We start from the raw sequence: 22,527 nt of genomic DNA, 5'->3' as shown, positions 1-22,527 counted from the left end.
TTTGTATCTCCTGGGTGATACAAAGCATTCCCTAGCATGTCCACTCTAGGAATGTTGTACTATGTGTTTCACATTCCACACATATGGGGGGGGGGCTCGCGCTGCGTTGCTGGCGGCCTTTCCCCTTCCTCGCTCTCTCCTTTCCCGGCCTTGGGGGAGAGGACGGGGGACTATGCATAGGGCGGGCACCGCTTTGCCATGCTCCTGGCGCTGTTTGCCCCGCACTCCTGGCTGCATACCTTAAGGTCGTGAATATAAGCCGCACTTTAGCTTTTCACGGTCGGAATTTGGGGGAAAGGTGAGGCTTATATTCAGGCCAATACGGTAGATTTGCCAACAAAATCATTGGAAGGTCTGTTGACAGATGTTTCTGTGTACCTTTAGTTTTTGGGCGACTTTTCTCATACATGTGTTGAATTTTATAGCAAAGTAGCTACTATTTTTTACTTGTCTGACATTAACATCTTGCTGCTCAGAAGTAATCAAGCATGATAAAAAAAAGAAAAGAAGGAAGGAGTAAGGTCTAATAAGCCCACAGCTTTGCCAAAGATTATAATGGGACTGTTAAAAAAAATAAATCTCTTTCCAGTTCCCAGAATCATCAGTCCATACATTTACTTATTGCTTGTTCACACTTCTGGATGTCCCGAAGTGCCCCATGCTTAGAAAGCACCGGTCTGAGCAGTTTCCTGCTTGTCCTCTCTTTCTAGGCACAGGTCCAACTGGTTTTGCATTTGCCTTGCAGCTTTCCCCGGGAAAACTTGCTCTTTACCTCTAAGTCTGCCATTTGTTCCAATTCAGCAGTAAACCACAGGTTTTCCCGGGGGAATGTGGCAGGGCAAATGGACTTGTGGATGAGCACCTAATTAAAAATATTTATATGCTACCCAGTAACAAATTGGCATTGAGCAAAATAAAAAGGATGGCACAATGGGACTTCCCTCACCACACCCTGTGTGTGCCCCCGTCATCCCCAAATCTGCTCCAGAGGGCTGGGGGAGACTCTCAGGACAGATTTAGGAACTTCATGGGGGAAAGAAATGGGGGGGGGGACATTCAGTTGTGCAATGATGAAACCTGCTAAGCATCACCCGCTTAGTGCTGTGTTGTATACAGCCTGGGATAAGCGGTTGTCCCATCCATTTTGCTGCTGTTTGCATTGCACTGATTGCACCAGGAGGCAGTTTTCCCCTTGTTAACAAAGAGACAGGAAAGTTGAGCCCTGGGTTTAGGAGAAGGTGTCAGGAATTTTGAAAGAATGTGGCCTGGAAGAAGCCAAGCTATGCACAACGATAAAGGGCTGCCTTTGTGATTATCTCTTAGGTGTGCAAACATTACTTCAAGGTTACAAATATTGACCCTGTATTGTGTATCGTAGGCTCATAAGCTGGGAAACAGTGTTGCATTTAGTTCCCAGATTTTAGCTGCAAAGCAGCTTGTATGTGGGGGTGGGTGGAGGATGAATTTTTAGAGCTAAGAGCTGGCTACAACAATTCCTTCTTCAGTTTTTTAAAGTGCAACTCTGTCACCCCTAATGCTTTTTACACTGATTGTTAGTGACATCATAAGCCCATGTGTCATGTGTAAGTGCTTCCTGCTGCAGAATCGCTTCCTCCATCCACACCAATGTGCTTCTTTAATCCCAAAGAGGTGTGTGTCATCTTACTAAGGAACTGATTCATAACAAATCCCTTTAGGCTTATGAGAGTTGTGCATCACTGCTCATGTGCCATCCTTCAATTTTTCAGATGGGGTAGTTTGTTTGAATTCTCAAGGACAGTATGTATATCTTCATACTGATCCATAATTCATATACGTACAGTGGTACCTCGGGTTAAGTACTTAATTCGTTCTGGAGGTCCGTTTTTAACCTGAAACTGTTCTTAACCTGAAGCACCACTTTAGCTAATGGGGCCTCCCGCCGCTGCGCAATTTCTGTTCTCATCCTGAAGCAAAGTTCTTAACCTGAGGTACTATTTCTGGGTCAGCGGAGTCTGTAACCTGAAGCGTATGTAACCCGAGGTTCCATTGTATTTTACAAAAGTACATTTACCTCCCGTTTATTCCTCCATGTTTTGTTTTTATTTGTATGGTTAGAAGTTGCACTTTGGGTTTTTGAAAATGGATGTTATTCTGCCTCTGGAGTGGGTGGCATGGTCATTCCATTATATTGTCAGTTAATTAATGTTTATGACCATCTTTTCGTGGCTACATACACAGCCTATTACTGGGGTTTGGAAAGGGGACTAGGCACCTGCCATCAAATATATCTGTACTCAGCCCTGCACTTACTTTCCTTGATGTGATGATAGAGGACTGCTCACGAGTCAGCTGGCTCAGTGGAGATGTCAGTCTCCAACTTGGTGCCCAGAAATCTCCATGTAGTCACAACTGGATTTGCACCAGTAGCAAAATGCACCTGGCACCCGCGGAATTTCTAACACGGGGGAGGAGATGAGCTGTTCACTGTTTTCTGTCGAGTCAAGGGATTGCTGTTGAGTGTAGCATTGAGGCTGAATGTGCTTGGCTTTGGCCAAATCATTGGTCTCCTTCTGCTTCTGTGTCTGAGCTGCCCAACAAATGACAGTAAGAACATGATCTCATGTTTCTATTTTAACAGGGAGAAATGTAAAGTATTGCACTTGGGCAAAAAAATGAGAGGCACAAATACAAGATGGGTGACACCTGGCTTGAGAGCAGTACATGTGAAAAGGATCTAGGAGTCTTGGTTGACCACAAACTTGACATAAGCCAACAGTGTGACGCGGCAGCTAAAAAAGCCAATGCAATTCTGGGCTGCATCAATAGGAGTATAGCATCCAGATCAAGGGAAGTAATAGTGCCACTGTATTCTGCTCTGGTCAGACCTCACCTGGAGTACTGTGTCCAGTTCTGGGCACCACAATTCAAGAAGGACACTGACAAACTGGAACGTGTCCAGAGGAGGGCAACCAAAATGGTCAAAGGCCTGGAAACGATGCCTTATGAGGAACGGCTAAGGGAGCTGGGCATGTTTAGCCTGGAGAAGAGGAGGTTAAGGGGTGATATGATAGCCATGTTCAAATATATAAAAGGATGTCACATAGAGGAGGGAGAAAGGTTGTTTTCTGCTGCTCCAGAGAAGCGGACACAGAGCAATGGATCCAAACTACAAGAAAGAAGATTCCACCTAAACATTAGGAAGAACTTCCTGACAGTAAGAGCTGTTTGACAGTGGAATTTGCTGCCAAGGAGTGTGGTGGAGTCTCCTACTTTGGAGGTCTTTAAGCAGAGGCTTGACAACCATATGTCAGGAGTGCTCTGATGGTGTTTCCTGCTTGGCAGGGGGTTGGACTCGATGGCCCTTGTGGTCTCTTCCAACTCTATGATTCTATGATTCTATGATTCTATGATTCTATTTTACTGTATACATGGCCATTTAGTAAAATGATAGCAGTAGCAGTGGAAAGAAATGGTACGTATGGATGTTTAAGCATGACATCACACAACTTTTTTAAAAAGAAAAAGATGATGAAAGCACAGGCCATCAAACCCTGACAAAAGTGCTGAGAACAAACACTTGACAATGGGGCCGCTGTACTGGCGAGACTTGTTGTTAGCATCCGTCTGTTTGAGAGACAATGGCGTGTGCCTCCAGCCATGAAGTCAAACTGCTGCGTTAGTAGCACCAAAGTGGCCTCTCCGGGGTGCTAGCCTGGGCAGTGTGTACGGAAGTCCTGGGCTGCCCAGATGACTCAAAGGTCGAGAAGGCTGTGTGGAGCCCCAACCCCTGATGACTTCGGCTCCACCAGGACTGGGATCGACCCGTCTGGGGACTGGTGCCAGGGAAGCAGGCCAGGGCCTGTCAGGGAGCCGCACAAAAGGTATCGCCCGGGAGAAGATGGGTCCTCCCCTGCTGGCAGAGGGGTGCCGCTGGTGACTGGAAATGGACACAGGATCCAAAAAAGTTATTTTCTAAATTTTAAAAAATATTTTAATACATTTATTTTATTTTATTTTTTAAAAGCTCAAGAATTAAAATGGCAGCACCCATAAAGGAGCCCTGAACCAACAAAGGCCACTTCCTGGGACTGCAGCTTCCACCCTAACTTCCTCCTCTTTTGATATTTTCTATTTCTCATTTTTAAAATTAAATAGAGGGGAAATGACAGGGTTTTTTTCCTCCCCCCTGCCCTCCCAATATTATCGTCACATTTCCCCCCTCTCAAAACACTTTTTATAAACTTTTTATTTTTACACACACGCAAAAAAACTTTCAGATACCACCACCTCAACACCTTTCTCTCTTTCTTTCTTTCTTTCTCATAAAATCCCTACTCTTTTCATCCCCCATCCCTTTCCTTTTCTCTTCTCTCTCCTTCCTGCCCAACTAATAATAATAATAATAATAATAATAATAATAATAATATCACACACCTTCATACATATATCTCGCCATCCACTTTCAATAGCACCTCCCACTTTTGTGCTCTGTGGTCTAAACCACAGAGGCTAGGGCTTGCCGATCAGAAGGTGGGCGGTTCGGAGCCCCACGACGGAGTGAGCTCCCGTTGCTCGGTCCCTGCTCCTGTCCACCTAGCAGTTCGAAAGCACTTCAAAATGCAAGTAGATAAATAGGTACCGCTCTGGTGGGAAGGTAAACGGCGTTTCCGTGCGCTGCTCTGGTTTCGCCAGAAGAGACTTAGTCATGCTGGCCACATGACCCGGAAGCTGTATGCTGGCTCCCTAGGCCAGTAAAGCGAGATGAGCGCTGCAACCCCAGAGTCATCCGCGACTGGACCTAATGGTCAGGGGTACCTTTACCTTACCTCATACTATAACTTGAACCACCACTGCAATTTTTTATCATTACTATAACTATTACTATTTTTTCCCCTTTATTTTCCCTTTTTATTTTACTCTACTGTTCCTTTACTTCCCCCCCTTTTTCTTTTTGTTTTTTGAATACTACCCTTGTTGTTGTTGTTTAGTCGTTTAGTCGTGTCCGACTCTTTGTGACCCCATGGACCAGGGCACGCCAGGCACTTCTGTCCTCCACTGCCTCCCGCAGTTTGATCAAACTCATGCTAGTAACTTCAAGAACACCATCCAACCATCTCATTCTCTGTCGTCCCCTTCTCCTTGTGCCCTCCATCTTTCCCAACATTAGGGTCTTTTCCAGGGAGTCTTCTCTTCTCATGAGGTGGCCAAAGTATTGGAGCCTCAGCTTCACGATCTGTCCTTCCAGTGAGCACTCAGGGCTGATTTCCTTCAGAATGGAGAGGTTTGATCTTCTTGCAGTCCATGGGACTCTCAAGAGTCTCCTCCAGCACCATAATTCAAAAGCATCCATTCTTCGGCGACCAGCCTTCTTTATGGTCCAGCTCTCACTTCCATACATCACTACTGGGAAAACCATGGCTTTTACTATACGGACCTTTGTTGGCAAGGTGATGTCTCTGCTTTTTAAGATGTTGTCTAGGTTTGCCATCGCCTTTCTCCCAAGGAGCAGGCGTCTTTTAATTTCGTGACTGCTGTCACCATCTGCACTGATCATGGAGCCCAAGAAAGTAAAATCTCTCACTGCCTCCATTTCTTCCCCATCTATTTGCCAGGAGGTGATGGGCCCAGTGGCCATGATCTTCGTTTTTTTGATGTTGAGCTTCAGACCATATTTTGCGCTCTCCTCTTTCACCCTCATTAAAAGGTTCTTTAATTCCTCTTCACTTTCTGCCATCAAGTTTGTGTCATCTGCATATCTGAGGTTGTTGATATTTCTTCCGGCAATCTTAATTCCGGCTTGGGATTCATCCAGCCCAGCCTTTCGCATGATGAATTCTGCATATAAGTTAAATAAGCAGGGAGACAATATACAGCCTTGCCGTACTCCTTTCCCAATTTGGAACCAATCAGTTGTTCCATATCCAGTTCTAACTGTAGCTTCTTGTCCCACATAGAGATTTCGCAGGAGACAGATGAGGTGATCAGGCACTCCCATTTCTTTAAGAACTTGCCATAGTTTGCTGTGGTCAACACAGTCAAAGGCTTTTGCATAGTCAATGAAGCAGAAGTAGATGTCTTTCTGGAACTCTCTGGCTTTCTCCATAATCCAGCGCATGTTTGCAATTTGGTCTCTGGTTCCTCTGCCTCTTCTAAATCCAGCTTGCACTTCTACCCTGCCAGCCTTTAATTTTTAACTTTTTACTACGAAATCCTAACCCCACTTCCCACCCTTAACTGGACCCCACTCCCTCACTTGTGTGTATGAGTGTGTAGGGGTGTGTCCACAAACAACCCCCTCCACACACACCCTCCCTCTGGCCCCACTCCATTGGTCTCTTGCATCTCTGTTTGTTAAACCATTTATGTCAACTCTTTGTCTGTTCTGTTCTGCTTGTCTTTCTGCCTGTCTGCTTGTCTGCTTCCGGCTTCACCAACATCACTGAGGCGAGTACGGTGACCCTAAAGAAGTCCTTAAAATACAGCCCTGACATCACAAAAATAGCCGCCTAATCCAGACGTTCTATAAAAGCCACTAGTCAACAATGCTGGTTCAACTCAGCAACTCAACAATACCCAGGAACCACCACCTCCAAAACTCCTAAGCACAACACACCACTCCAAAAAGATACCACCACATCTCAAAACAAGGTCACCAGGGAGATTGAGATGGCACCAACCAGGGAGATGACGAACAGCACTGAGACCACAACATAGCCCCAGGATGACAACAACCCAAGAACAAAATGAGGCCTGAGGGAAATGGAACTGAGACTAGCAGAACTATTGAAGAACACAGTGACTCCCCTGAAGAAAATAATCAGCAACCTGACCTCCAGAGTGGAAACCCACACTAACACCATCTCCAGTCTAGAAAGTAAGAACCAAATGTACAGAACACCACAGGAACTAGTGCTCATATGCCCAGGAACCTCACTAAAATGCTGGAGAGGATGCACCTCCACAGGCACATACCTCCACATGTGGTGAGAATGTCCCAAAATCCAACTCTTCTGGACATCAGTCATACAAGAAATATTCAAAATAACTAAGCAAGTATTAGAAGTCACCCCAGAACTGGCCCTACTGAACATCTTCCAAGATAATAATGCCCACTCACATTATAAAGAGGTGATAACCAACCTACTCTCAGCAGCCAGAAGCCTCAAAGCCAGACACTGGAGAGACCTGTCAAGAGTAAGCTTGGACCATGGTATCAAATAGTATGGGAAACAGCCTTAGTAGAAAAACTAACCAATAAACTGAAACTGACATGGGGACAAATAGAAGAAGATGCCTTCACCACGGTATGTTCCCCTTTATCACATACATAGCCCAACAAGACAACAACAACAATAATCTGCCAACAGCATACAAATCAATCTGGCTAACCAAAAACCCACCCTCTCACACACTCACATGCATAAACAAATCTCACTAAAGCCAACCAAGTACAACCAACCACACCCTAGGCCGCCCCCAACCTCTCTCCCCACCAAGGAAATACAACAAGCGAATAGAAAGAGAACCCACACAAGTGACGCTGACACAAAACCCCACACATACACTAAGCGGAAGAAGAGAAGCAGAGCCACCCGCACCCTCCCCACCCACCCTTTCCCCTCCCCTTCCATTCTCCTCTTTTCTTCCCAACCTAATACTGCATGCAACACTAATGTCTCACAACAAATGAAACTGATCTTGAAACAATGTCTGTATTTTTGTAAACAAATCTTTAGTAAAAATATATTTTTTTAAAAAAAGAAAGTGGAAAAGGTGGATAGAAAGAAGTTACTCTCTGGTTCTCACAATACTCGAAGCTGGGACCATTCAGTGAAGCTGAACATTGGATTCATGACTGACAAAACTAAGCACTGAACTACATCATGCAGCACATAGTTAAACTATGGAATTTGCTCCCACAAGATTTAAGGATAGCTGGAAATGTGTGTGGCTTTAAAAGAGGATTGGACAAGTTCAGGGAGAGTAAGGCTATCAGTGGCTAACAGCTGCAATGGCTGAGCCCTGTCTCCATTGCTGGAAGCAGTGTGTCTCTGAAGGCTAGTTGGTGGGGAGCGTGCAGTTTCACTTAGCTGCTGTTGTGGGGTTTCCTGAGGCAACTGGGTAGCTATTATGGGAAGAGGATGCTAGACTTGATGGACCTTTGGGCTGATCCAGCAGGACTCTTTGTACATTCATACAAATAGGGACTGTATTTTGCACCGTTGACTTTCTCTATTTTAGAGTTTTTCTTTTTTAAAAATTAGCATGAATAAAGATGGTGTCTGAATTCTGGACTGTCTTTCTTCCTGTCAAGAATGCATCTAGAACTAGTTTTGACATTAAAAATGAACCTGGCAATTTAATGAAATGATTATTCTGGCCTCAGTAAATGGTTTCCATTCTTTCTCTCCCTCAAGAGAGCAAAAATCATGGCCGGTTCTTGGCCAGCTAATGAACCAAGTTTGCCTGTCTCTTTGCAGATGTGGTGTTGGAGAAGGCCATGCACAAGTGCATCCTGAAGCCCCTCAAGGGTCATGTGGAGGTGATGTTAAAAGAGTTCCATACAGCTGACGGCTCTTGGAAACAGTTGAAAGAGAACCTTCAACTGGTCCGACAACGGAATCCTCAGGAGCTTGGGGTGTTTGTCCCAACACCAGACTTTGTAGATGTTGAAAAGATTAAAGTCAAGTTCATGACCATGCAGAAGATGTATTCTCCTGAAAAGAAAGTCATGCTGCTGCTACGAGTCTGCAAACTAATTTACACTGTGATGGAAAACAATTCAGGTAAATGCCGTCTCTTGACCAAAGATTTCTTTGCTGTTCAGGAAGCTTCTGGAGGAAGAGTAAATGTATTATCTCACAACAGTTTCAAATCTCCCTTTTTCTTTATCTCCCAGGTTTTGTAATTTGCAGTCTGCAGTTTGGTTCTATTTGTTTTCATACCTGCACTATTTCTAGCATGTTGCAGTGACTCTTTGGTGTAACAGGTATCTGGAATGAAGGCAGTGTCTGCTAAGAAGAGACTAACTAAAAGGGGATTGATGGGCCCAGATATTGGAGCACGATGGGGAAAACAACAGGGAATCTAGCTCACCATAGATGGGCATTTCTGAATACAGTAATTTGTGAAAGCAATAAAACAATTCAGCATTGCTTCTGCATTTAAATCGTGTATTCAAACACTATGTATGCATTGCTGTAGTGTGAGAAATGGCCTGTGACACTGGTGCCAGTTCGTGCCTTTTTCTTAAAGTCTGATACAAAAAGGGCACAATTTAAATGGGCAAATACATGTGTGGTCCTGTCAATTATAAATGGTGCGCGCGCACATGCAAATATCGCTTGCTAGAATTCCTGCACCCTCCGCATGCTTTCTGAAATTGGCCTGGAGGGTTTCAGGAGAACAGCACATGAGGTGGGTGGGATCTGGCAAGCTGGAGTGATGGTCCAGATAGAGGGTCTAGAAAAGTGTGAAATTGAATTCCACCCATTTTTGCATTGTGAAAAACATGGTGTTACATCACACTTGTTTTAGAAGCTTAGTCTGAATAATTTGAAAATGGTCTGAGCCTTGAAAAAATCTATGCCCAAAGACTAGTGCAGGCTTTCCCCATTCTAGAGTGCTGCAAGGTATACAAGGTGTGGCTAATCCTTTTAGGTGGAACAGAATTCTACTGCAAGTATGAGCACAGTCCCAGCCACCCAGGGGTAGGTAGCATAGAATTGTACTCACCTGGAGCAAGCTAGCTCCTCACATAAGTTTTCAGTAAAGCAAGAAGCTGGTCAAGAGCCCCACAAGAACATCTCACTGCTGAGCTAACATCGACATTGCTTAAACCAGAAGGCAGTCGCTTAGCACAAATCCCAAGCTTTAACTGAGTTGTATGCGGGTGGCGCTGTGGGTTAAACCACAGAGCCTAGGGCTTGCCGATCGGAAGGTCGGTGGTTCGAATCCCCGCGACGGGGTGAGCTCCCGTTGCTCGGTCCCTGCTCCTGCCCACATAGCAGTTTGAAAGCACGTCAAAGTGCAAGCAGATAAATACGTACTGCTCTGGCGGAAAGGTTAACGGTGTTTCCGTGCGCTGCTCTGGTTCGCCAGAAGCAGCTTAGTCATGCTGACCACATGACCCGAAAGCTGTATGCCAGCTGCCTCGGCCAGTAAAGCGAGATGAGCACTGCAACCCCAGAGTTGTCCGTGACTGGACCTTACGGTCAGGGGTACCTTTACCTTTACCTTACTTCAGTGCAGTACCTCAGCACTACAAGTATCTAACTTTGCTGCAGCCAGTTGCCATCCTTTAATCTGCTTATCCAGTCCAGTGATGGCATATAAAGTATATGAATATATGCGTCTGTCCTAGAATCACGTTCTCTTTAATTTTACACCAATAGTAAAAGGTAAAGGTAAAGGATCCCTGGACGGTTAAGTCCAGTCAAAGGCGACTATGGGCTGTGGCGCTCATCTCACTTTCAGGCCGAGGGAGCCGGCATTTGTCCACAGATAGCTTTCCAGGGCAACGGAACACCGTGATGGAAGCCAGAGCACATGGAAACGCCATTTACCAATGGATCCTGTGATAATAGCATATATGTTTGAGTAAAATTCGCTTGTCATGAATCTAAAATGATTCAGCTGAATGGAAGCAGCAGTGCAGAAGGCTACCTTTAAACATGGAAAGAGGCGGACAAAACTGGCAGGGGGCTGTGATTAATGCCTATGTTTTCTTTCCCCACTCTTCCTCACCCTTCGCCAAGGGAGGATGTATGGAGCTGATGACTTTTTGCCAGTGCTGACCTACGTTGTGGCTCAGTGTGACATGCTGGAGTTAGATGCTGAAATTGAGTACATGATGGAGCTGCTGGACCCCTCCTTGCTACACGGAGAAGGTAAATGCCCTTGAAGCTCTGAGATGACTCTTTTGCCAGGAATTTGTTTATTTGCAGCCTGCCTGAAGAGACAGCCTTTAAAAGAATCCTGAAAGCCTCTAACTTGTTGCCACAGCTTATCAAGTAATGCCTACAAACAAAACATAAAGATAACCCCAACCAATGAAGATAAAAAGCCTTGTGTTCCTACCCACATAGAGAGAGAGGGTATTTTTAATTAAAAATAGTAAGATGCTTTTCTTTGTGATTCTGGAAGGAGGAAACTGTCGTTTGGCCTAGCAACGTGGGCGGTAGTGATTTACAGTAAACGCTTAACCGTGTCTTTGCAGAAGTTCTATTGAATTCAATGGGGCATACTCCCAGGTCAGTGAGGTTAGGGTTGCAGCCTTAGTTCAGTTTGGAATGATAGATCAGGCCATACATCTTGTGGCAGGGTCTGAAATGATATGTGACAATTTCTCTCTTCAATTCTCTCTTTCTCCAGAATGGAAAACTTTGTTTAACTTACTGAGAATTTTGAATTATTTTAGCTTATAAATTAGCTTTCCTAAACCTCAGGAATAACTTGTTTTTCAGAGCAGGCTTCCTTCAGAGGCCAGGATATTACCACAAGTCTTCTTTCACATTCATATTGGCATTTAGTAGTATTATCATGGTCATCCTGCCTCCTGCATGACAGTTCACCTTGTTCAGTTGGTAGAGCATGAGATTCAGCAATCCTTACCAAAGCCCTGTATAGCAAGCAGATAGGTAAAGGTAAAGGACCCCTGGACGGTTAAGTCCAGTCAAAGGTGACTATGAGGTATGGCACTCATCTTGCTTCAGGCCGAGGGAGCTGGCGTTTCTCCACAGACAGCTTTCTGGGTCATGTGGCCAGCATGACTAAACTGCTTCTGGTGCAGCGGGACACCGTGACAGAAACCAGAGCACATGGAAATGCCATTTACCTTCCTGCCACAGGAATCTACTTGCACTGGTGTGCTTTCGAACTGCTAGGTTGGCAGGAGCTGGGACCGAACAACGGGAGCTCACCCCGTTGCGGGGATTCAAACCACCGACCTTCTGATCGGCAAGCCCAAGAGGCCCGGAGGTTTAGACCAGTGTTTCCCAACCACTGTTCCGTGGCACACTAGTGTGCCGCGAGATGTTGCCTGGTGTGCCGCGGGAAAAATTAAAAAATTCGAAAGATTTTTTTTTTAAAGTCAAATTTTCGATTGGGGCGCCGTCACTAGATGACCCCTGGGGTTCCCTCCCTCCCTCCCTCTCTGCGCCTCCCTCCTCCTCCTCCAGGGAGGCCCTTCCTGGCTCTCAGCCAAGGCTTGGCGGCTGCCACTCACTCACTCGCTCGCCCACCCGTCCCTCCATCCCTGCACCCGGCCTCTCCCCCTCCGTCCCCGGCGCGGGGGCTGCCGGGATCCGTAGTCCCCTCGCCCTTGGGCTCCGCGCCCGTGCGGGGTGCGCGAACTACGTTTCCCAGCGTGGCCTGGCGGGCCGGGCGTTTTGTTTGAAGCGCTCCTCTCCCGGCCATGGAATGAGTGTAGCGGCGGCGGCCGGGCGGGCAGGGGCTCTTCCGCGCAGACCCCACGCAGCCTGCCTGCGCCCCCGCGGAGATCGGGCGGCAGGATGGAGCCCGGGGATCCCCGCGGAGGCGGAGCGGCGGAGGCGGAGGCTGCCCCCCAGGTAGGTCTGCGTCGGGGTTTTTTTATTTTTGCAATGCTGCATCCGCGCCGGAGGGGACGCATCGGACCGTGGGGAGACCCCTTGGCGGGCGTGCAAGGCAATGCATGCGTGCAGGCGTTGCATGGAGTGCAGTGCAATGCAATGGCAACGCGGCGCCCTGCATGCATGCATGCAACTTCCACCGGCGCTCCAGACTTGGCAGGTGAGGGGGGTCCCCAGTGGGCGGCAGAGAGAGCTGGGAGGGCGAAGGGGAGCCGGGGGGGAGCAGCGCTGCTCCCCGAGCCGAGCCCGGGGGGAAACTTCGGCATCGTTGCGCCGGGTGTTGGAAGCGGAGGCTGGCGGGGGCCCCTCACCTGCAAAACTTGGTCGCCTCTCATATATTTCGTGCATTGCATTCATCGCCCGCTTTCTCCTCCAAGGAGCTCCCGGGGGCGCGCGTGGTTCTCCCCGTGTTATCCTCGCAACAACAGCCCTGCGAGGTGGGTCAGGCGAGTGGCCCAAGGGAGCACCCAGGAATTGTCCTGGCCAGGTGGGGTGATTTGAACCCTGCTCTCTGCCCGGTCTTCGTCCTCATTTAGCCCCCACATGTGCATGACTGCATGACTGAGGTTTTCCCCCCTCGTCTTGGCTATGGTGTGAGTCTGTGCTGTTAATTAATGGGGTTCTGCCTTCGGAGAAGATGAGCCAGCCCTCAAGGAGGTGATTATGTAATTTGCTAGCAATTCATGTCCCTCCCGGCGTGACGCTGCGCGCTGACGTCACAGGGCTGTAATGGTGGTGTGCCTCGAGATTTTTTTCATGAAACAAGTGTGCCTTTGCCCAAAAAAGGTTGGGAAACACTGGTTTAGACCACAGCACCAAAGCCCTGTATAGCAAGCAGATATTCATCTTACCAAAAGGGGAAAGCACTGAGGATGTGAGAGAGTTGATAACAGAGGCAGGATTTTAATTGAGGATTGTTTCATAGTGAAATCACTTTATTTGTTATTTGTGCAGGGGTTGCGTTCCTGGCCCATTCGTGTTAGCGGAGTGCGTGTAAGCCCCCCCCCATTCCACCCCCTTTTCTGGCCACTTCTGGGTTGCGGCAATGCGTGCGTCACAATCGTGTATGCATTGAACAAATATAAAATGGTCTTTGCCTGTACTCGAAACCCTTTGAGGAACACTTCATTATTATTATTATTTTTTAACACACAGGTTAGTCATTTTTGTCAAAAAGGCATGGAGTGGAGAAGCCACACAGAGGTAGCAGCAGCTCTCCAGTTCATACTCGGGCAACCAAAAATACACTCTTTCTGCCATGCAGAAAGAATGGGAGAAGAATATGTGAATCAGTTTTATTACTAGAAATTCCTCTTGACTTTTATTTAGGTTGCTTGAGAACAAGGGGCTTGTTATTAAGGTGACATTTGCAAAAAACAAAAAACAAACCAACAATGATTTAGCTCTTAAAATATGGCCTGGACTATGTCTCCTGCTTGTGGCTCTGAAACGTTTCCTGCCTCTGCAGTTGTTTGGCTCCTTCTAAGCCTGGCGTAGGGAAGGATTCCAGAGGCCCCTCCCCTCCTGGGCAGCTGAGAGCAGAAGAATGCTGAAGCTGTTGAATCTGGCAAGGAACTTCTGTTTCCAACAGCAAAACAAAAACAAGCAGGCCAAGCTTCTGGCCAGGCAGCTGGATGTTGATACTTCCTTGGCCTCCAAACTGCATCAGATTTCTCTGTGTTACTATTTGCAACAAATTGCATTTGTCTTTTCCAGAAATCCAATGGTGGGCGGGGGCATGAACAGAATTCCATCTAATGGGGAAGAGCATTTGAGTACAGCCGGAATGAGAACTGCAACAAACACCAGAGTCTGCTTTAAGTAATCTTCCTGATGTTTGTTCTATACTTGCCACAGTGTGTGGTGTCAAGAAACCAGGAGAACAAAGCAACTCAGAGGGTTGGATCCAGACTCTAGTTCTATGGAACAAAGTTTGAAACCCACTGGCATGGCTGTGGTTTCAAAGGCACATCTCAGAAGGATGGCAGACCCCCAATTTGTAGTAGTAGCAGTAGTAGTACAGTATTTATTAAATTTGGATACCACTCTTTAAGAGGAGACTGAGAAGAGATAGGATAGCCATCTTCAAATATCTCAAGGGCTGCCACATGGAAGATGGAGCAAGCTTGTTTACTCCTGCTCCACAGGGCAGGACCCGAACCAATGGCTTCAGGTTACAAGAAAGGAGATTCCGACTAAACATCAGAAAAAACTTTCTGACAGTAAGAGCTGTTCCGACAGTGGAACAGACTCCCTTGGGAGGTGATGGACTCTCCTTCCTTGGAGGTGTTTAAGCAGAGGTTGCATGTCCATCTGTCAGGGATGCTTTAGCTGAGACTCCTGCACTCTGCATTGCGAGGGGTGGTGGTAGTGTCCGTTCCAACTCTACTATTCTATGATCTGTAGATTTCAGGGTGGTTCACAGTATAAAAATACAAAATAAAAGCACAAAATACATAATAAAAACAAGAACAAGAACGAACTACTAGCACATTGATAGCTAACCCGTTGCTATCCAGATGCACACTTCCCATCATTCTTGAGCATTGGCCCTGCGGGCAGCGGCTGATGGAAATTGGAGTCCAACATCTGGAGGGTCACAGTTCCCCCTCCCCCTTGCACTTTCATTTAATGCGAGACAGCAGATCACGCTTGTCTGTCATGGAAAATTACAGACATACTGAGTTTTACACTGATTATATATATATATATATATATATATATATATTTGCTTTCGTAGATTTTCACGGGTATAGGAATGCAGGTTTTGGTGTCTTCGGGTGTCTTCCCGTGTAAGAGTCGGGGTGTCTGTGCGACGTTTCGACGAGGTCTCACTCGTCATCTTCAGGCTGGTGCTTTCGGCTTCTTGTTACTGGAACAGAGCAGAGTCTGGTGTTTGAGTTCCTATAAATACTGTTGAGGGGTGTGGTGTATAGCCTCCAACGTTCTGGGCAGAGAGGAAGTTCCTAGATTAGTGTGCCTTTTCTTCTTTTGTTCCTTAATTACTTGAGGGATATCTTGGGTGATTTCATGAGTGATATTCTGAATATCACTGGGTGGGTCATTAATTACTTGAGGGATATCTTGGGTGATTTCATGAGTGATATTCTGAATATCACTGGGTGGGTCATTAAGTGTAGATTAGTTGCTAAAGCTCTCGTGTCTTGACCTCTTGAGCTTGTGAAGAGTTTTTCTGAGAAGATGGCTGTGTTGCATTTAGTTGTGCTCTGGCTTGGCTTCGTGTATAGGGGCGAGCTATGGTTTTGTGCCTTGTGCCGGCCAGATCTGTGTAGGGATTGCAGGGGGGTGCAGCATCCGGAGGTGCCACTATAGTTTGGTTGCTGGATGGAGTCTGTGATATGTCTGTGGAGAGGGTCTGGGTTTGGGTCTGGTGTGGTTGATTGGTGACGGCGTTCTGTGTGCCTCTGGTTCTGGTGTCGGTTTTTGTGGGGAGGGCTAATTTCCAGATGTCTGGCAGGCGGGACGTGTCGTCACGCTTGTTCATGTTGTGAGGGTGTTTCTCTATCTCGATGGCTTCCATGATTATTCTCTTGTGGTGATGTTCCATGTTAAAGAGCAATTTGGAATCTGCAAAATTAATTTCGTGTCCTGTTTCTTTCATGTGTTGGAAAAGACATCTTCTCAGAAAAACTCTTCACAAGCTCAAGAGGTCAAGACACGAGAGCTTTAGCAACTAATCTACACTTAATGACCCACCCAGTGATATTCAGAATATCACTCATGAAATCACCCAAGATATCCCTCAAGTAATTAATGACCCACCCAGTGATATTCAGAATATCACTCATGAAATCACCCAAGATATCCCTCAAGTAATTAAGGAACAAAAGAAGAAAAGGCACACTAATCTAGGAACTTCCTCTCTGCCCAGAACGTTGGAGGCTATACACCACACCCCTCAACAGTATTTATAGGAACTCAAACACCAGACTCTGCTCTGTTCCAGTAACAAGAAGCCGAAAGCACCAGCCTGAAGATGACGAGTGAGACCTCGTCGAAACGTCGCACAGACACCCCGACTCTTACACGGGAAGACACCCGAAGACACCAAAACCTGCATATATATATATATATATATATATATATATATATATATATATATGTAATCAAGCTGTTGGTAATTATCTCTGGAACACTCTTCTCCTGATTCCTTCACAGGTGGCTACTACTTGACAAGTGCATATGGAGCACTTTCTTTGATAAAGAACTTTCAAGAGGAACAAGCAGCTCGGCTGCTGTGCTCAGAAGCCCGGAATACCCTCCGACAATGGCATAAGCGAAGGACAACAAACAGAACGATTCCATCTGTGGATGATTTTCAGGTACAGTTAATGACTTTTCCATATGATGACTTTTCTACTGTGGGCAGAGTATAAGTGTGATATGACAGACAGCGTGGTAGATGTAGATTGTCCTTGGTGATGTTAGTTCTGGTTCCCCCTCATTTGTGAAGCTCAGGGCAAAATTAGTTCTGACAGGGCTGCCATTCATGTCCCCACTCCATTCACTGGTAAAGCCAGGGATGGGGTGAAGTTAGAATAAAATATATACAAACCCTGATGCCTTTGCTCCCCTCCATCTTTTGTTCTCCTTTTTTTAAGCTTCAATGTTGGAATTGAGCCAAGGAGGAAATAGACAACTGTGGGCAGTAAGATATACATTGCCCCTCACCTGCACGATCCTCAACATTGTTTATATGTGCAAGGGGCAGATATATAAAGAGAAACAGGTGTCTGTCACCATCTCATCTAATTTGGCCATGACGTTGGGGGAAGGGAGTCTTCTCCATGTTGCAGTGCCTGGAAGGACTTTAATAACACTGAATGTGAAGTGACTGCAGAGTTTCATATTCTTCTTGGGGAGATCCTGGAGTGATTATGGGCAGCTGCTTCTTCCTTAACACCTCCTTACAGGATTCCTGTTTGGTCTGAGCACCTAAACAAGATGGAAGTACAAATACTGTTAAAATTGTTGTGTACTTTGATCTTGCATGGTCTGAGAAAATTACTTTTCATATCTAACTTGCAATTTTGGTGTAGGCTTGTTAACTTGGTAGTGATAATGGAATTGCAAATCAAGCTTAACTTCAGTTTATGTATCATCAGTGCTTTTTTTCTAGAAAAATAGGTGTTGGTACTCAGCATGAAGTTGTTAAAGTAAGGCTGGCTCTAGACACATCAAAGAAGCAATTCAGTTAAACACACTGTAAACTTCATACAGGGAAATTCCACTGGTGAAAGACGGGGCTCCACTGGGCCATCTGGTGTCACAGTGTTATAACACATTCTTTCTTTACGAATGTCGCTGAGTCCTAGGTGCCGGTACTGCATACCCTTGAGTACCCCCTGAAGAAGAAGAAAGCACTGTGTATCATGATAGTTCAGCACTGATACTTTTTGGAAAGCTAAAGCATGTTTCACTGTTTGAATTTTATGGTTAGCAAAAAACCTCCAAGATTTGGGTTGCCATACTTGCAAACATATTAGAGAATAAATGTGGAGGATGTTTCTTCCCCTTAGAAACAAAAGTATTTGTTGGTGCATCCTGAATGTACATTTTGCTCTATATTTGACGGACTCTCTCCAATGACTCATTTCATGTCAGAACAAGCTGTGTTCCAACATGCACACTCGGCTCTTCTTTCTTCCCTTCCTTCCTCATTTCTATTTTCTCCCCTTCTCTCTCCCCTCCCTCCTTTTTTTCCTTCCTCAAATCTCCCCCTTTCATGTCTTCCCTTAGATTCTAGATGATGTCTGTTTCCGCTTATGGCCAGCATGTGTGCGTATGCTTTTTGTGTCTTTTTTAAAAAAAGCATTCCTAATTATTTTACTGGAAGAAAGAAATGTTAACAATGAAAAGCAATTATTCCCCACCTCCGCCTTCACTGTTGACTGTGCTTTATTTGTTTTATTCTGCTCTGGGTTTTGTTACATTTAAATTGCTTTTATTATCTCTTGCATTGTTTTATTTTGAGTTGATTGGAGGCCTTTCTTGGGCCAAAAAGTGGCATAGAAATGAATTTATGAAGAAGCCAATATACTGCTTCTGCAGTGGGCAAAATAAATAAAAAAGACCGGCATTCCCACTAAATGAAAATGCAAAAAAGGTGGGAATAACTGATAACAACTCACATGTTCACCAAAAGCTCCCACAGACCTTGCCTAGAATTAATGAAGCTTGAATTATTATCAAATTGTACTCAGAAAAAGAGACATGAATCATATTCCCAAATGAGCTTCCTGAAACCAATTCCTTGCTTCAGTATTAAAAAGCAAATGCCAGACACATGAGCTCTGTAGAATTGCAAAGTATGCTTTTCATCTGCATCGCTGGCTGATAAAGTCTGATTTGTGTGAATAGGGCTCAGCCCACTTTCTTCCTGAGCTCTGCTGCATCTTGTGTTAGCCTCTTCAACAATAGGAGTTTCTTAGCATGACCACCGTTCCCCAGAGCAGGCTCAGTGATGATTGCCACCCTCTGGCATATGCCCAGGTCTCAGCGGAGTGAACTCAGTCTGGCCACAGATGATAGCTTTGCAGTTCACTTAGCTTGCTGTCAGGACACAATAAAGTGAGCTCAAAAGTACAATCCTCATGGCGTGCTATTAATGAATAAGCAGAGGAAGTGTTGGGGCTAGTAAGTAAGTCCTTTACTCACATGGGCAGGTTGAATAAAATTTCAGTCAAGGTCCTGTGAATGGACCCTGACACTACTTCCTTACAGCAGGGGTTTTCAGTTCCTGCCTTCAGGGAACATTTACTGCATCAGTTTGTCTGCCATGGCACCCTTGTTACAGAATATGCATTCCATTTGAACAGAGCACTGGTTAGGCCTATGAGGCCTCAATATCTAAAAGTGAATTGAGGGTGCTTGAGAACATTTTGCTTTGAGTAGACCTGTTGCAATTAATGGCTCTAATGTCAGGTTCATTAATTTCTGAGGATCTGCTCTGAGTAAAATTTAGTTGTATACCACCCTTAAGGTTTCCTGGAACACAGGAACAACTACGTATATTTCACATTGATTAGCCCAACAAACCAGGTGAAATCGTGTGGGGTTTTTTTATTAGGTTTTTTTTATTATTATTATTAGGTTTTTTTTATTAGGTCTTGAATTTGAATATTTATTCTTCTCATGCATTTCCCCACTTCACAGAACTATTTGCGAGTTGCATTCCAGGAAGTAAACAGTGGCTGTACAGGGAAAACCTTGCTCGTGCGACCATATATTACCACAGAAGATGTGTGTCGGCTTTGTGCTGAGAAGTTTAAAGTGGACATTCCTGATGAGTATAGCCTATTTCTTTTTATTGATGACACCTGGCAACAGCTGACAGAAGATACCTATCCCCAAAAAATCAAAGCTGAACTGCACAGCCGACCACAGCCCCAGGTCTTTCATTTTGTTTATAAGCGCATCAACAGTGACAATTATGGTGCCATTTTTCAAAACGACAACAGCGACCACACATCATAAAGCTCATGTGTTTTATGGTTGGGTTTTAAGTTGCTGAAAGCACCCTTTGCTTGCTGACTTGAGTTCATTAGACACTGTCTGCAGGGCTCTAAACCAAATGTCTGATAAGAACATGAACAACAATCCCTGTCACTGACTAAATGTAGTATATATACAGGGCCATTGTACAGCTGTAGAACAGAAGGGGGGCTGAACTTCATGGATCACTGATCTTCTCAAATATACTGCACATCACATCAGCACATCTGTATTGCATTTTACTCTCATCCTTAGTTCAAGCCCTAGTTTGCATTAACTTTACTGATGGCCAGATTATCTATAAGCTAGCTGGTGGGCTATCCATTTCACCAGTGTACATATATATGCAAAACTGTCCGATGCAGGGCATCAATAAACTCTCTTATATGGATGGTAGCAGCCTTCTCTAAAATAGTTATTTAATTATTATTATTTTACTGAAGGCAGCTTGTTTATATATATATTATATATATCACAGAAATTTTAAAACAGTTGCAGGTAAACTGTCATGGTTGATCCTTAAAGTATTTTTTAAAACTATAAAATGTTCTATAATTCTGCATGTGATTTTTAACATTTAATATACAAAATAAATCTCTTGCTGGTTTTAGAGTATTACATTGAACACTCCTGTGAGATTTAGATGGTTTAGTGCCTTTTCTTCCCTGATTTAAGTGTTTTTAAATCTATCAAACTCATTTTAAGGTTGATAAAATTCTGTAAGCAATTTGTATTTTTGACATTGGCTACCCAAAGCCTTTTACAAACCTGATGTATCACTTACTGAATTATTATTTATATACTGCAATCTTGAATGGACAGATAAAGTGGACAGAAGTATTTGAAAGAAGTGAATATAGAGACCAGGAAAGTGAGAAAACATAGTGTGGCTGCTTTAGAAATGAGATATTTTAGGGCATGTGTTTCAAATAACACAGTTTAGTTACTCCATTATTGTACAGAAAGTTAGCCAAAGAAAGATAGCTGAGAGCTCCATCACTCCTCTTCGTGGAAGAGTGACTGGACATTGTTGAAGGTAGATGTGAGGGACAGTCACTCAAAATGGGGGGGGGGGAGAGAGATTGTGAGGTTACCCCTAGTCTGCTGGTTCAGGCTTCTTGCAGAACGTAAGTGAAGGAGGTTTGGGGGGGAGTTTCAAAGTTTGAAATATTGTACATATACAAATATTGATTTGTCATCTGTTATGTTAGAAACAGCAAGGAACTGAATTTACAGGTTAAACAGATTTATGCAAACTGAAACGAGCAACATCACATGCATTTTACTGTGGCTGAAAAAGTAAATGTTTTCCATAGGCATACAAATTGTAAGCTTCTTTCCATATTAGATAACTAAAACTGGGTTGTAATTTTGAATAAAAGTAATCGCTCCCTCCTAATCATCTGTGCGACCCCAGAGGAAGCGGGAGAGGAGAGATATTCCATGGGGTGGATTTTGCTGTCCCCTATACATCACGGCTGAACAATTAAATTATCCAATAGATACAAAAATAAATCTGGACAATGTTGTAATAGTTTAATGTTGTAACAGAAATATTAAGACCTACACTGAGCACCAACCAATCCAAGTCATTGTGTAAGATGTGGTTGAAAATCTTGGATCATAAGTCCCTTACTGATCTTATCAAAAGCCAAGAATCTTGTCCATCTAGGATGGCTTCCAAACCATGTGAATGCACTCCAGTGCTGAGTTATTAATTGCTGTACCTTAATGTCTTAATGCTCTGGAGTTACCAAAAGAATATTGGTGTCTGGCTATGCAAGTGCATTTTGTATGTAAATGTATGCATGTTGATTTGCCACTTACCTGTCACCTTGACATGTGTCTATGTTGTATTTCATTTTGTAAATGATAAAACAGTAGTTTTGCACATAATACATTGTAATACTTTACTATAATGAACATGTTTGTGTATATGTGAATAGTCTGTATTTAAGTACCCATCCATTTCTTGCATTTCCTGCACAGGAGACATAGCCATTTTCTAGTCTCCTGAAACTATTCTTTAGTCCAGCTCATGTGGTTTGCTGTACATTGGAGTCTTAGAGCTGGTTCACACACTCATATCTATCCCTTCATTTTTATCATTTACTAACTGCCAGTTGAATGTGTAAACTGACTGCACTGGAAAACATTGTATTTTTGAGGTGATATATGGCACTTTCTCCTGTTACAGATCTGTGATAACTTCTGCTGCAATAATGGCTATAGATCTGTGAACTAGCCCCGAGGACCAATTCACACATTATACTTTAAAAACATCTTGGGCGCATACCTATTTTAATGTGAACAGGTTGGGTGGAAATTATTGCTATCATGTTTTGAGCTCTGGCTCTTGTTCCCCTGCGCCAAGTGCTACTAGTAACCTTGTGCCAGCAACAGTCACTGTAGGGATCAG

General features: G+C 44.6%; 1 protein-coding gene across 5 annotated transcripts in view; it reads left to right on the top strand.

Moving 5' to 3' along the window:
• Positions 1 to 22,027, top strand: part of RIN2 (Ras and Rab interactor 2) — a 73,220-nt gene extending 51,193 nt beyond the window's left edge. For all 5 annotated transcript variants that reach the window (XM_082234288.1, XM_082234290.1, XM_082234289.1 and 2 more), the window contains 4 exons: positions 8,463 to 8,768; positions 10,740 to 10,871; positions 16,773 to 16,936; positions 19,770 to 22,027. In XM_082234288.1, coding sequence (XP_082090414.1) covers positions 8,463 to 8,768; positions 10,740 to 10,871; positions 16,773 to 16,936; positions 19,770 to 20,090 — 923 coding nt within the window. In that variant the 3' untranslated portion in view covers positions 20,091 to 22,027. The remainder of the gene's footprint in view (positions 1 to 8,462; positions 8,769 to 10,739; positions 10,872 to 16,772; positions 16,937 to 19,769) is intronic.
• Positions 22,028 to 22,527: the final 500 nt, after the last annotated feature.

Source organism: Podarcis vaucheri (assembly GCF_965113315.1).
Source record: "Podarcis vaucheri genome assembly, chromosome: 8".
NCBI classification, from domain to species: domain Eukaryota; kingdom Metazoa; phylum Chordata; class Lepidosauria; order Squamata; family Lacertidae; genus Podarcis; species Podarcis vaucheri.
This window is presented reverse-complemented; position numbering and strand designations above follow the sequence as displayed.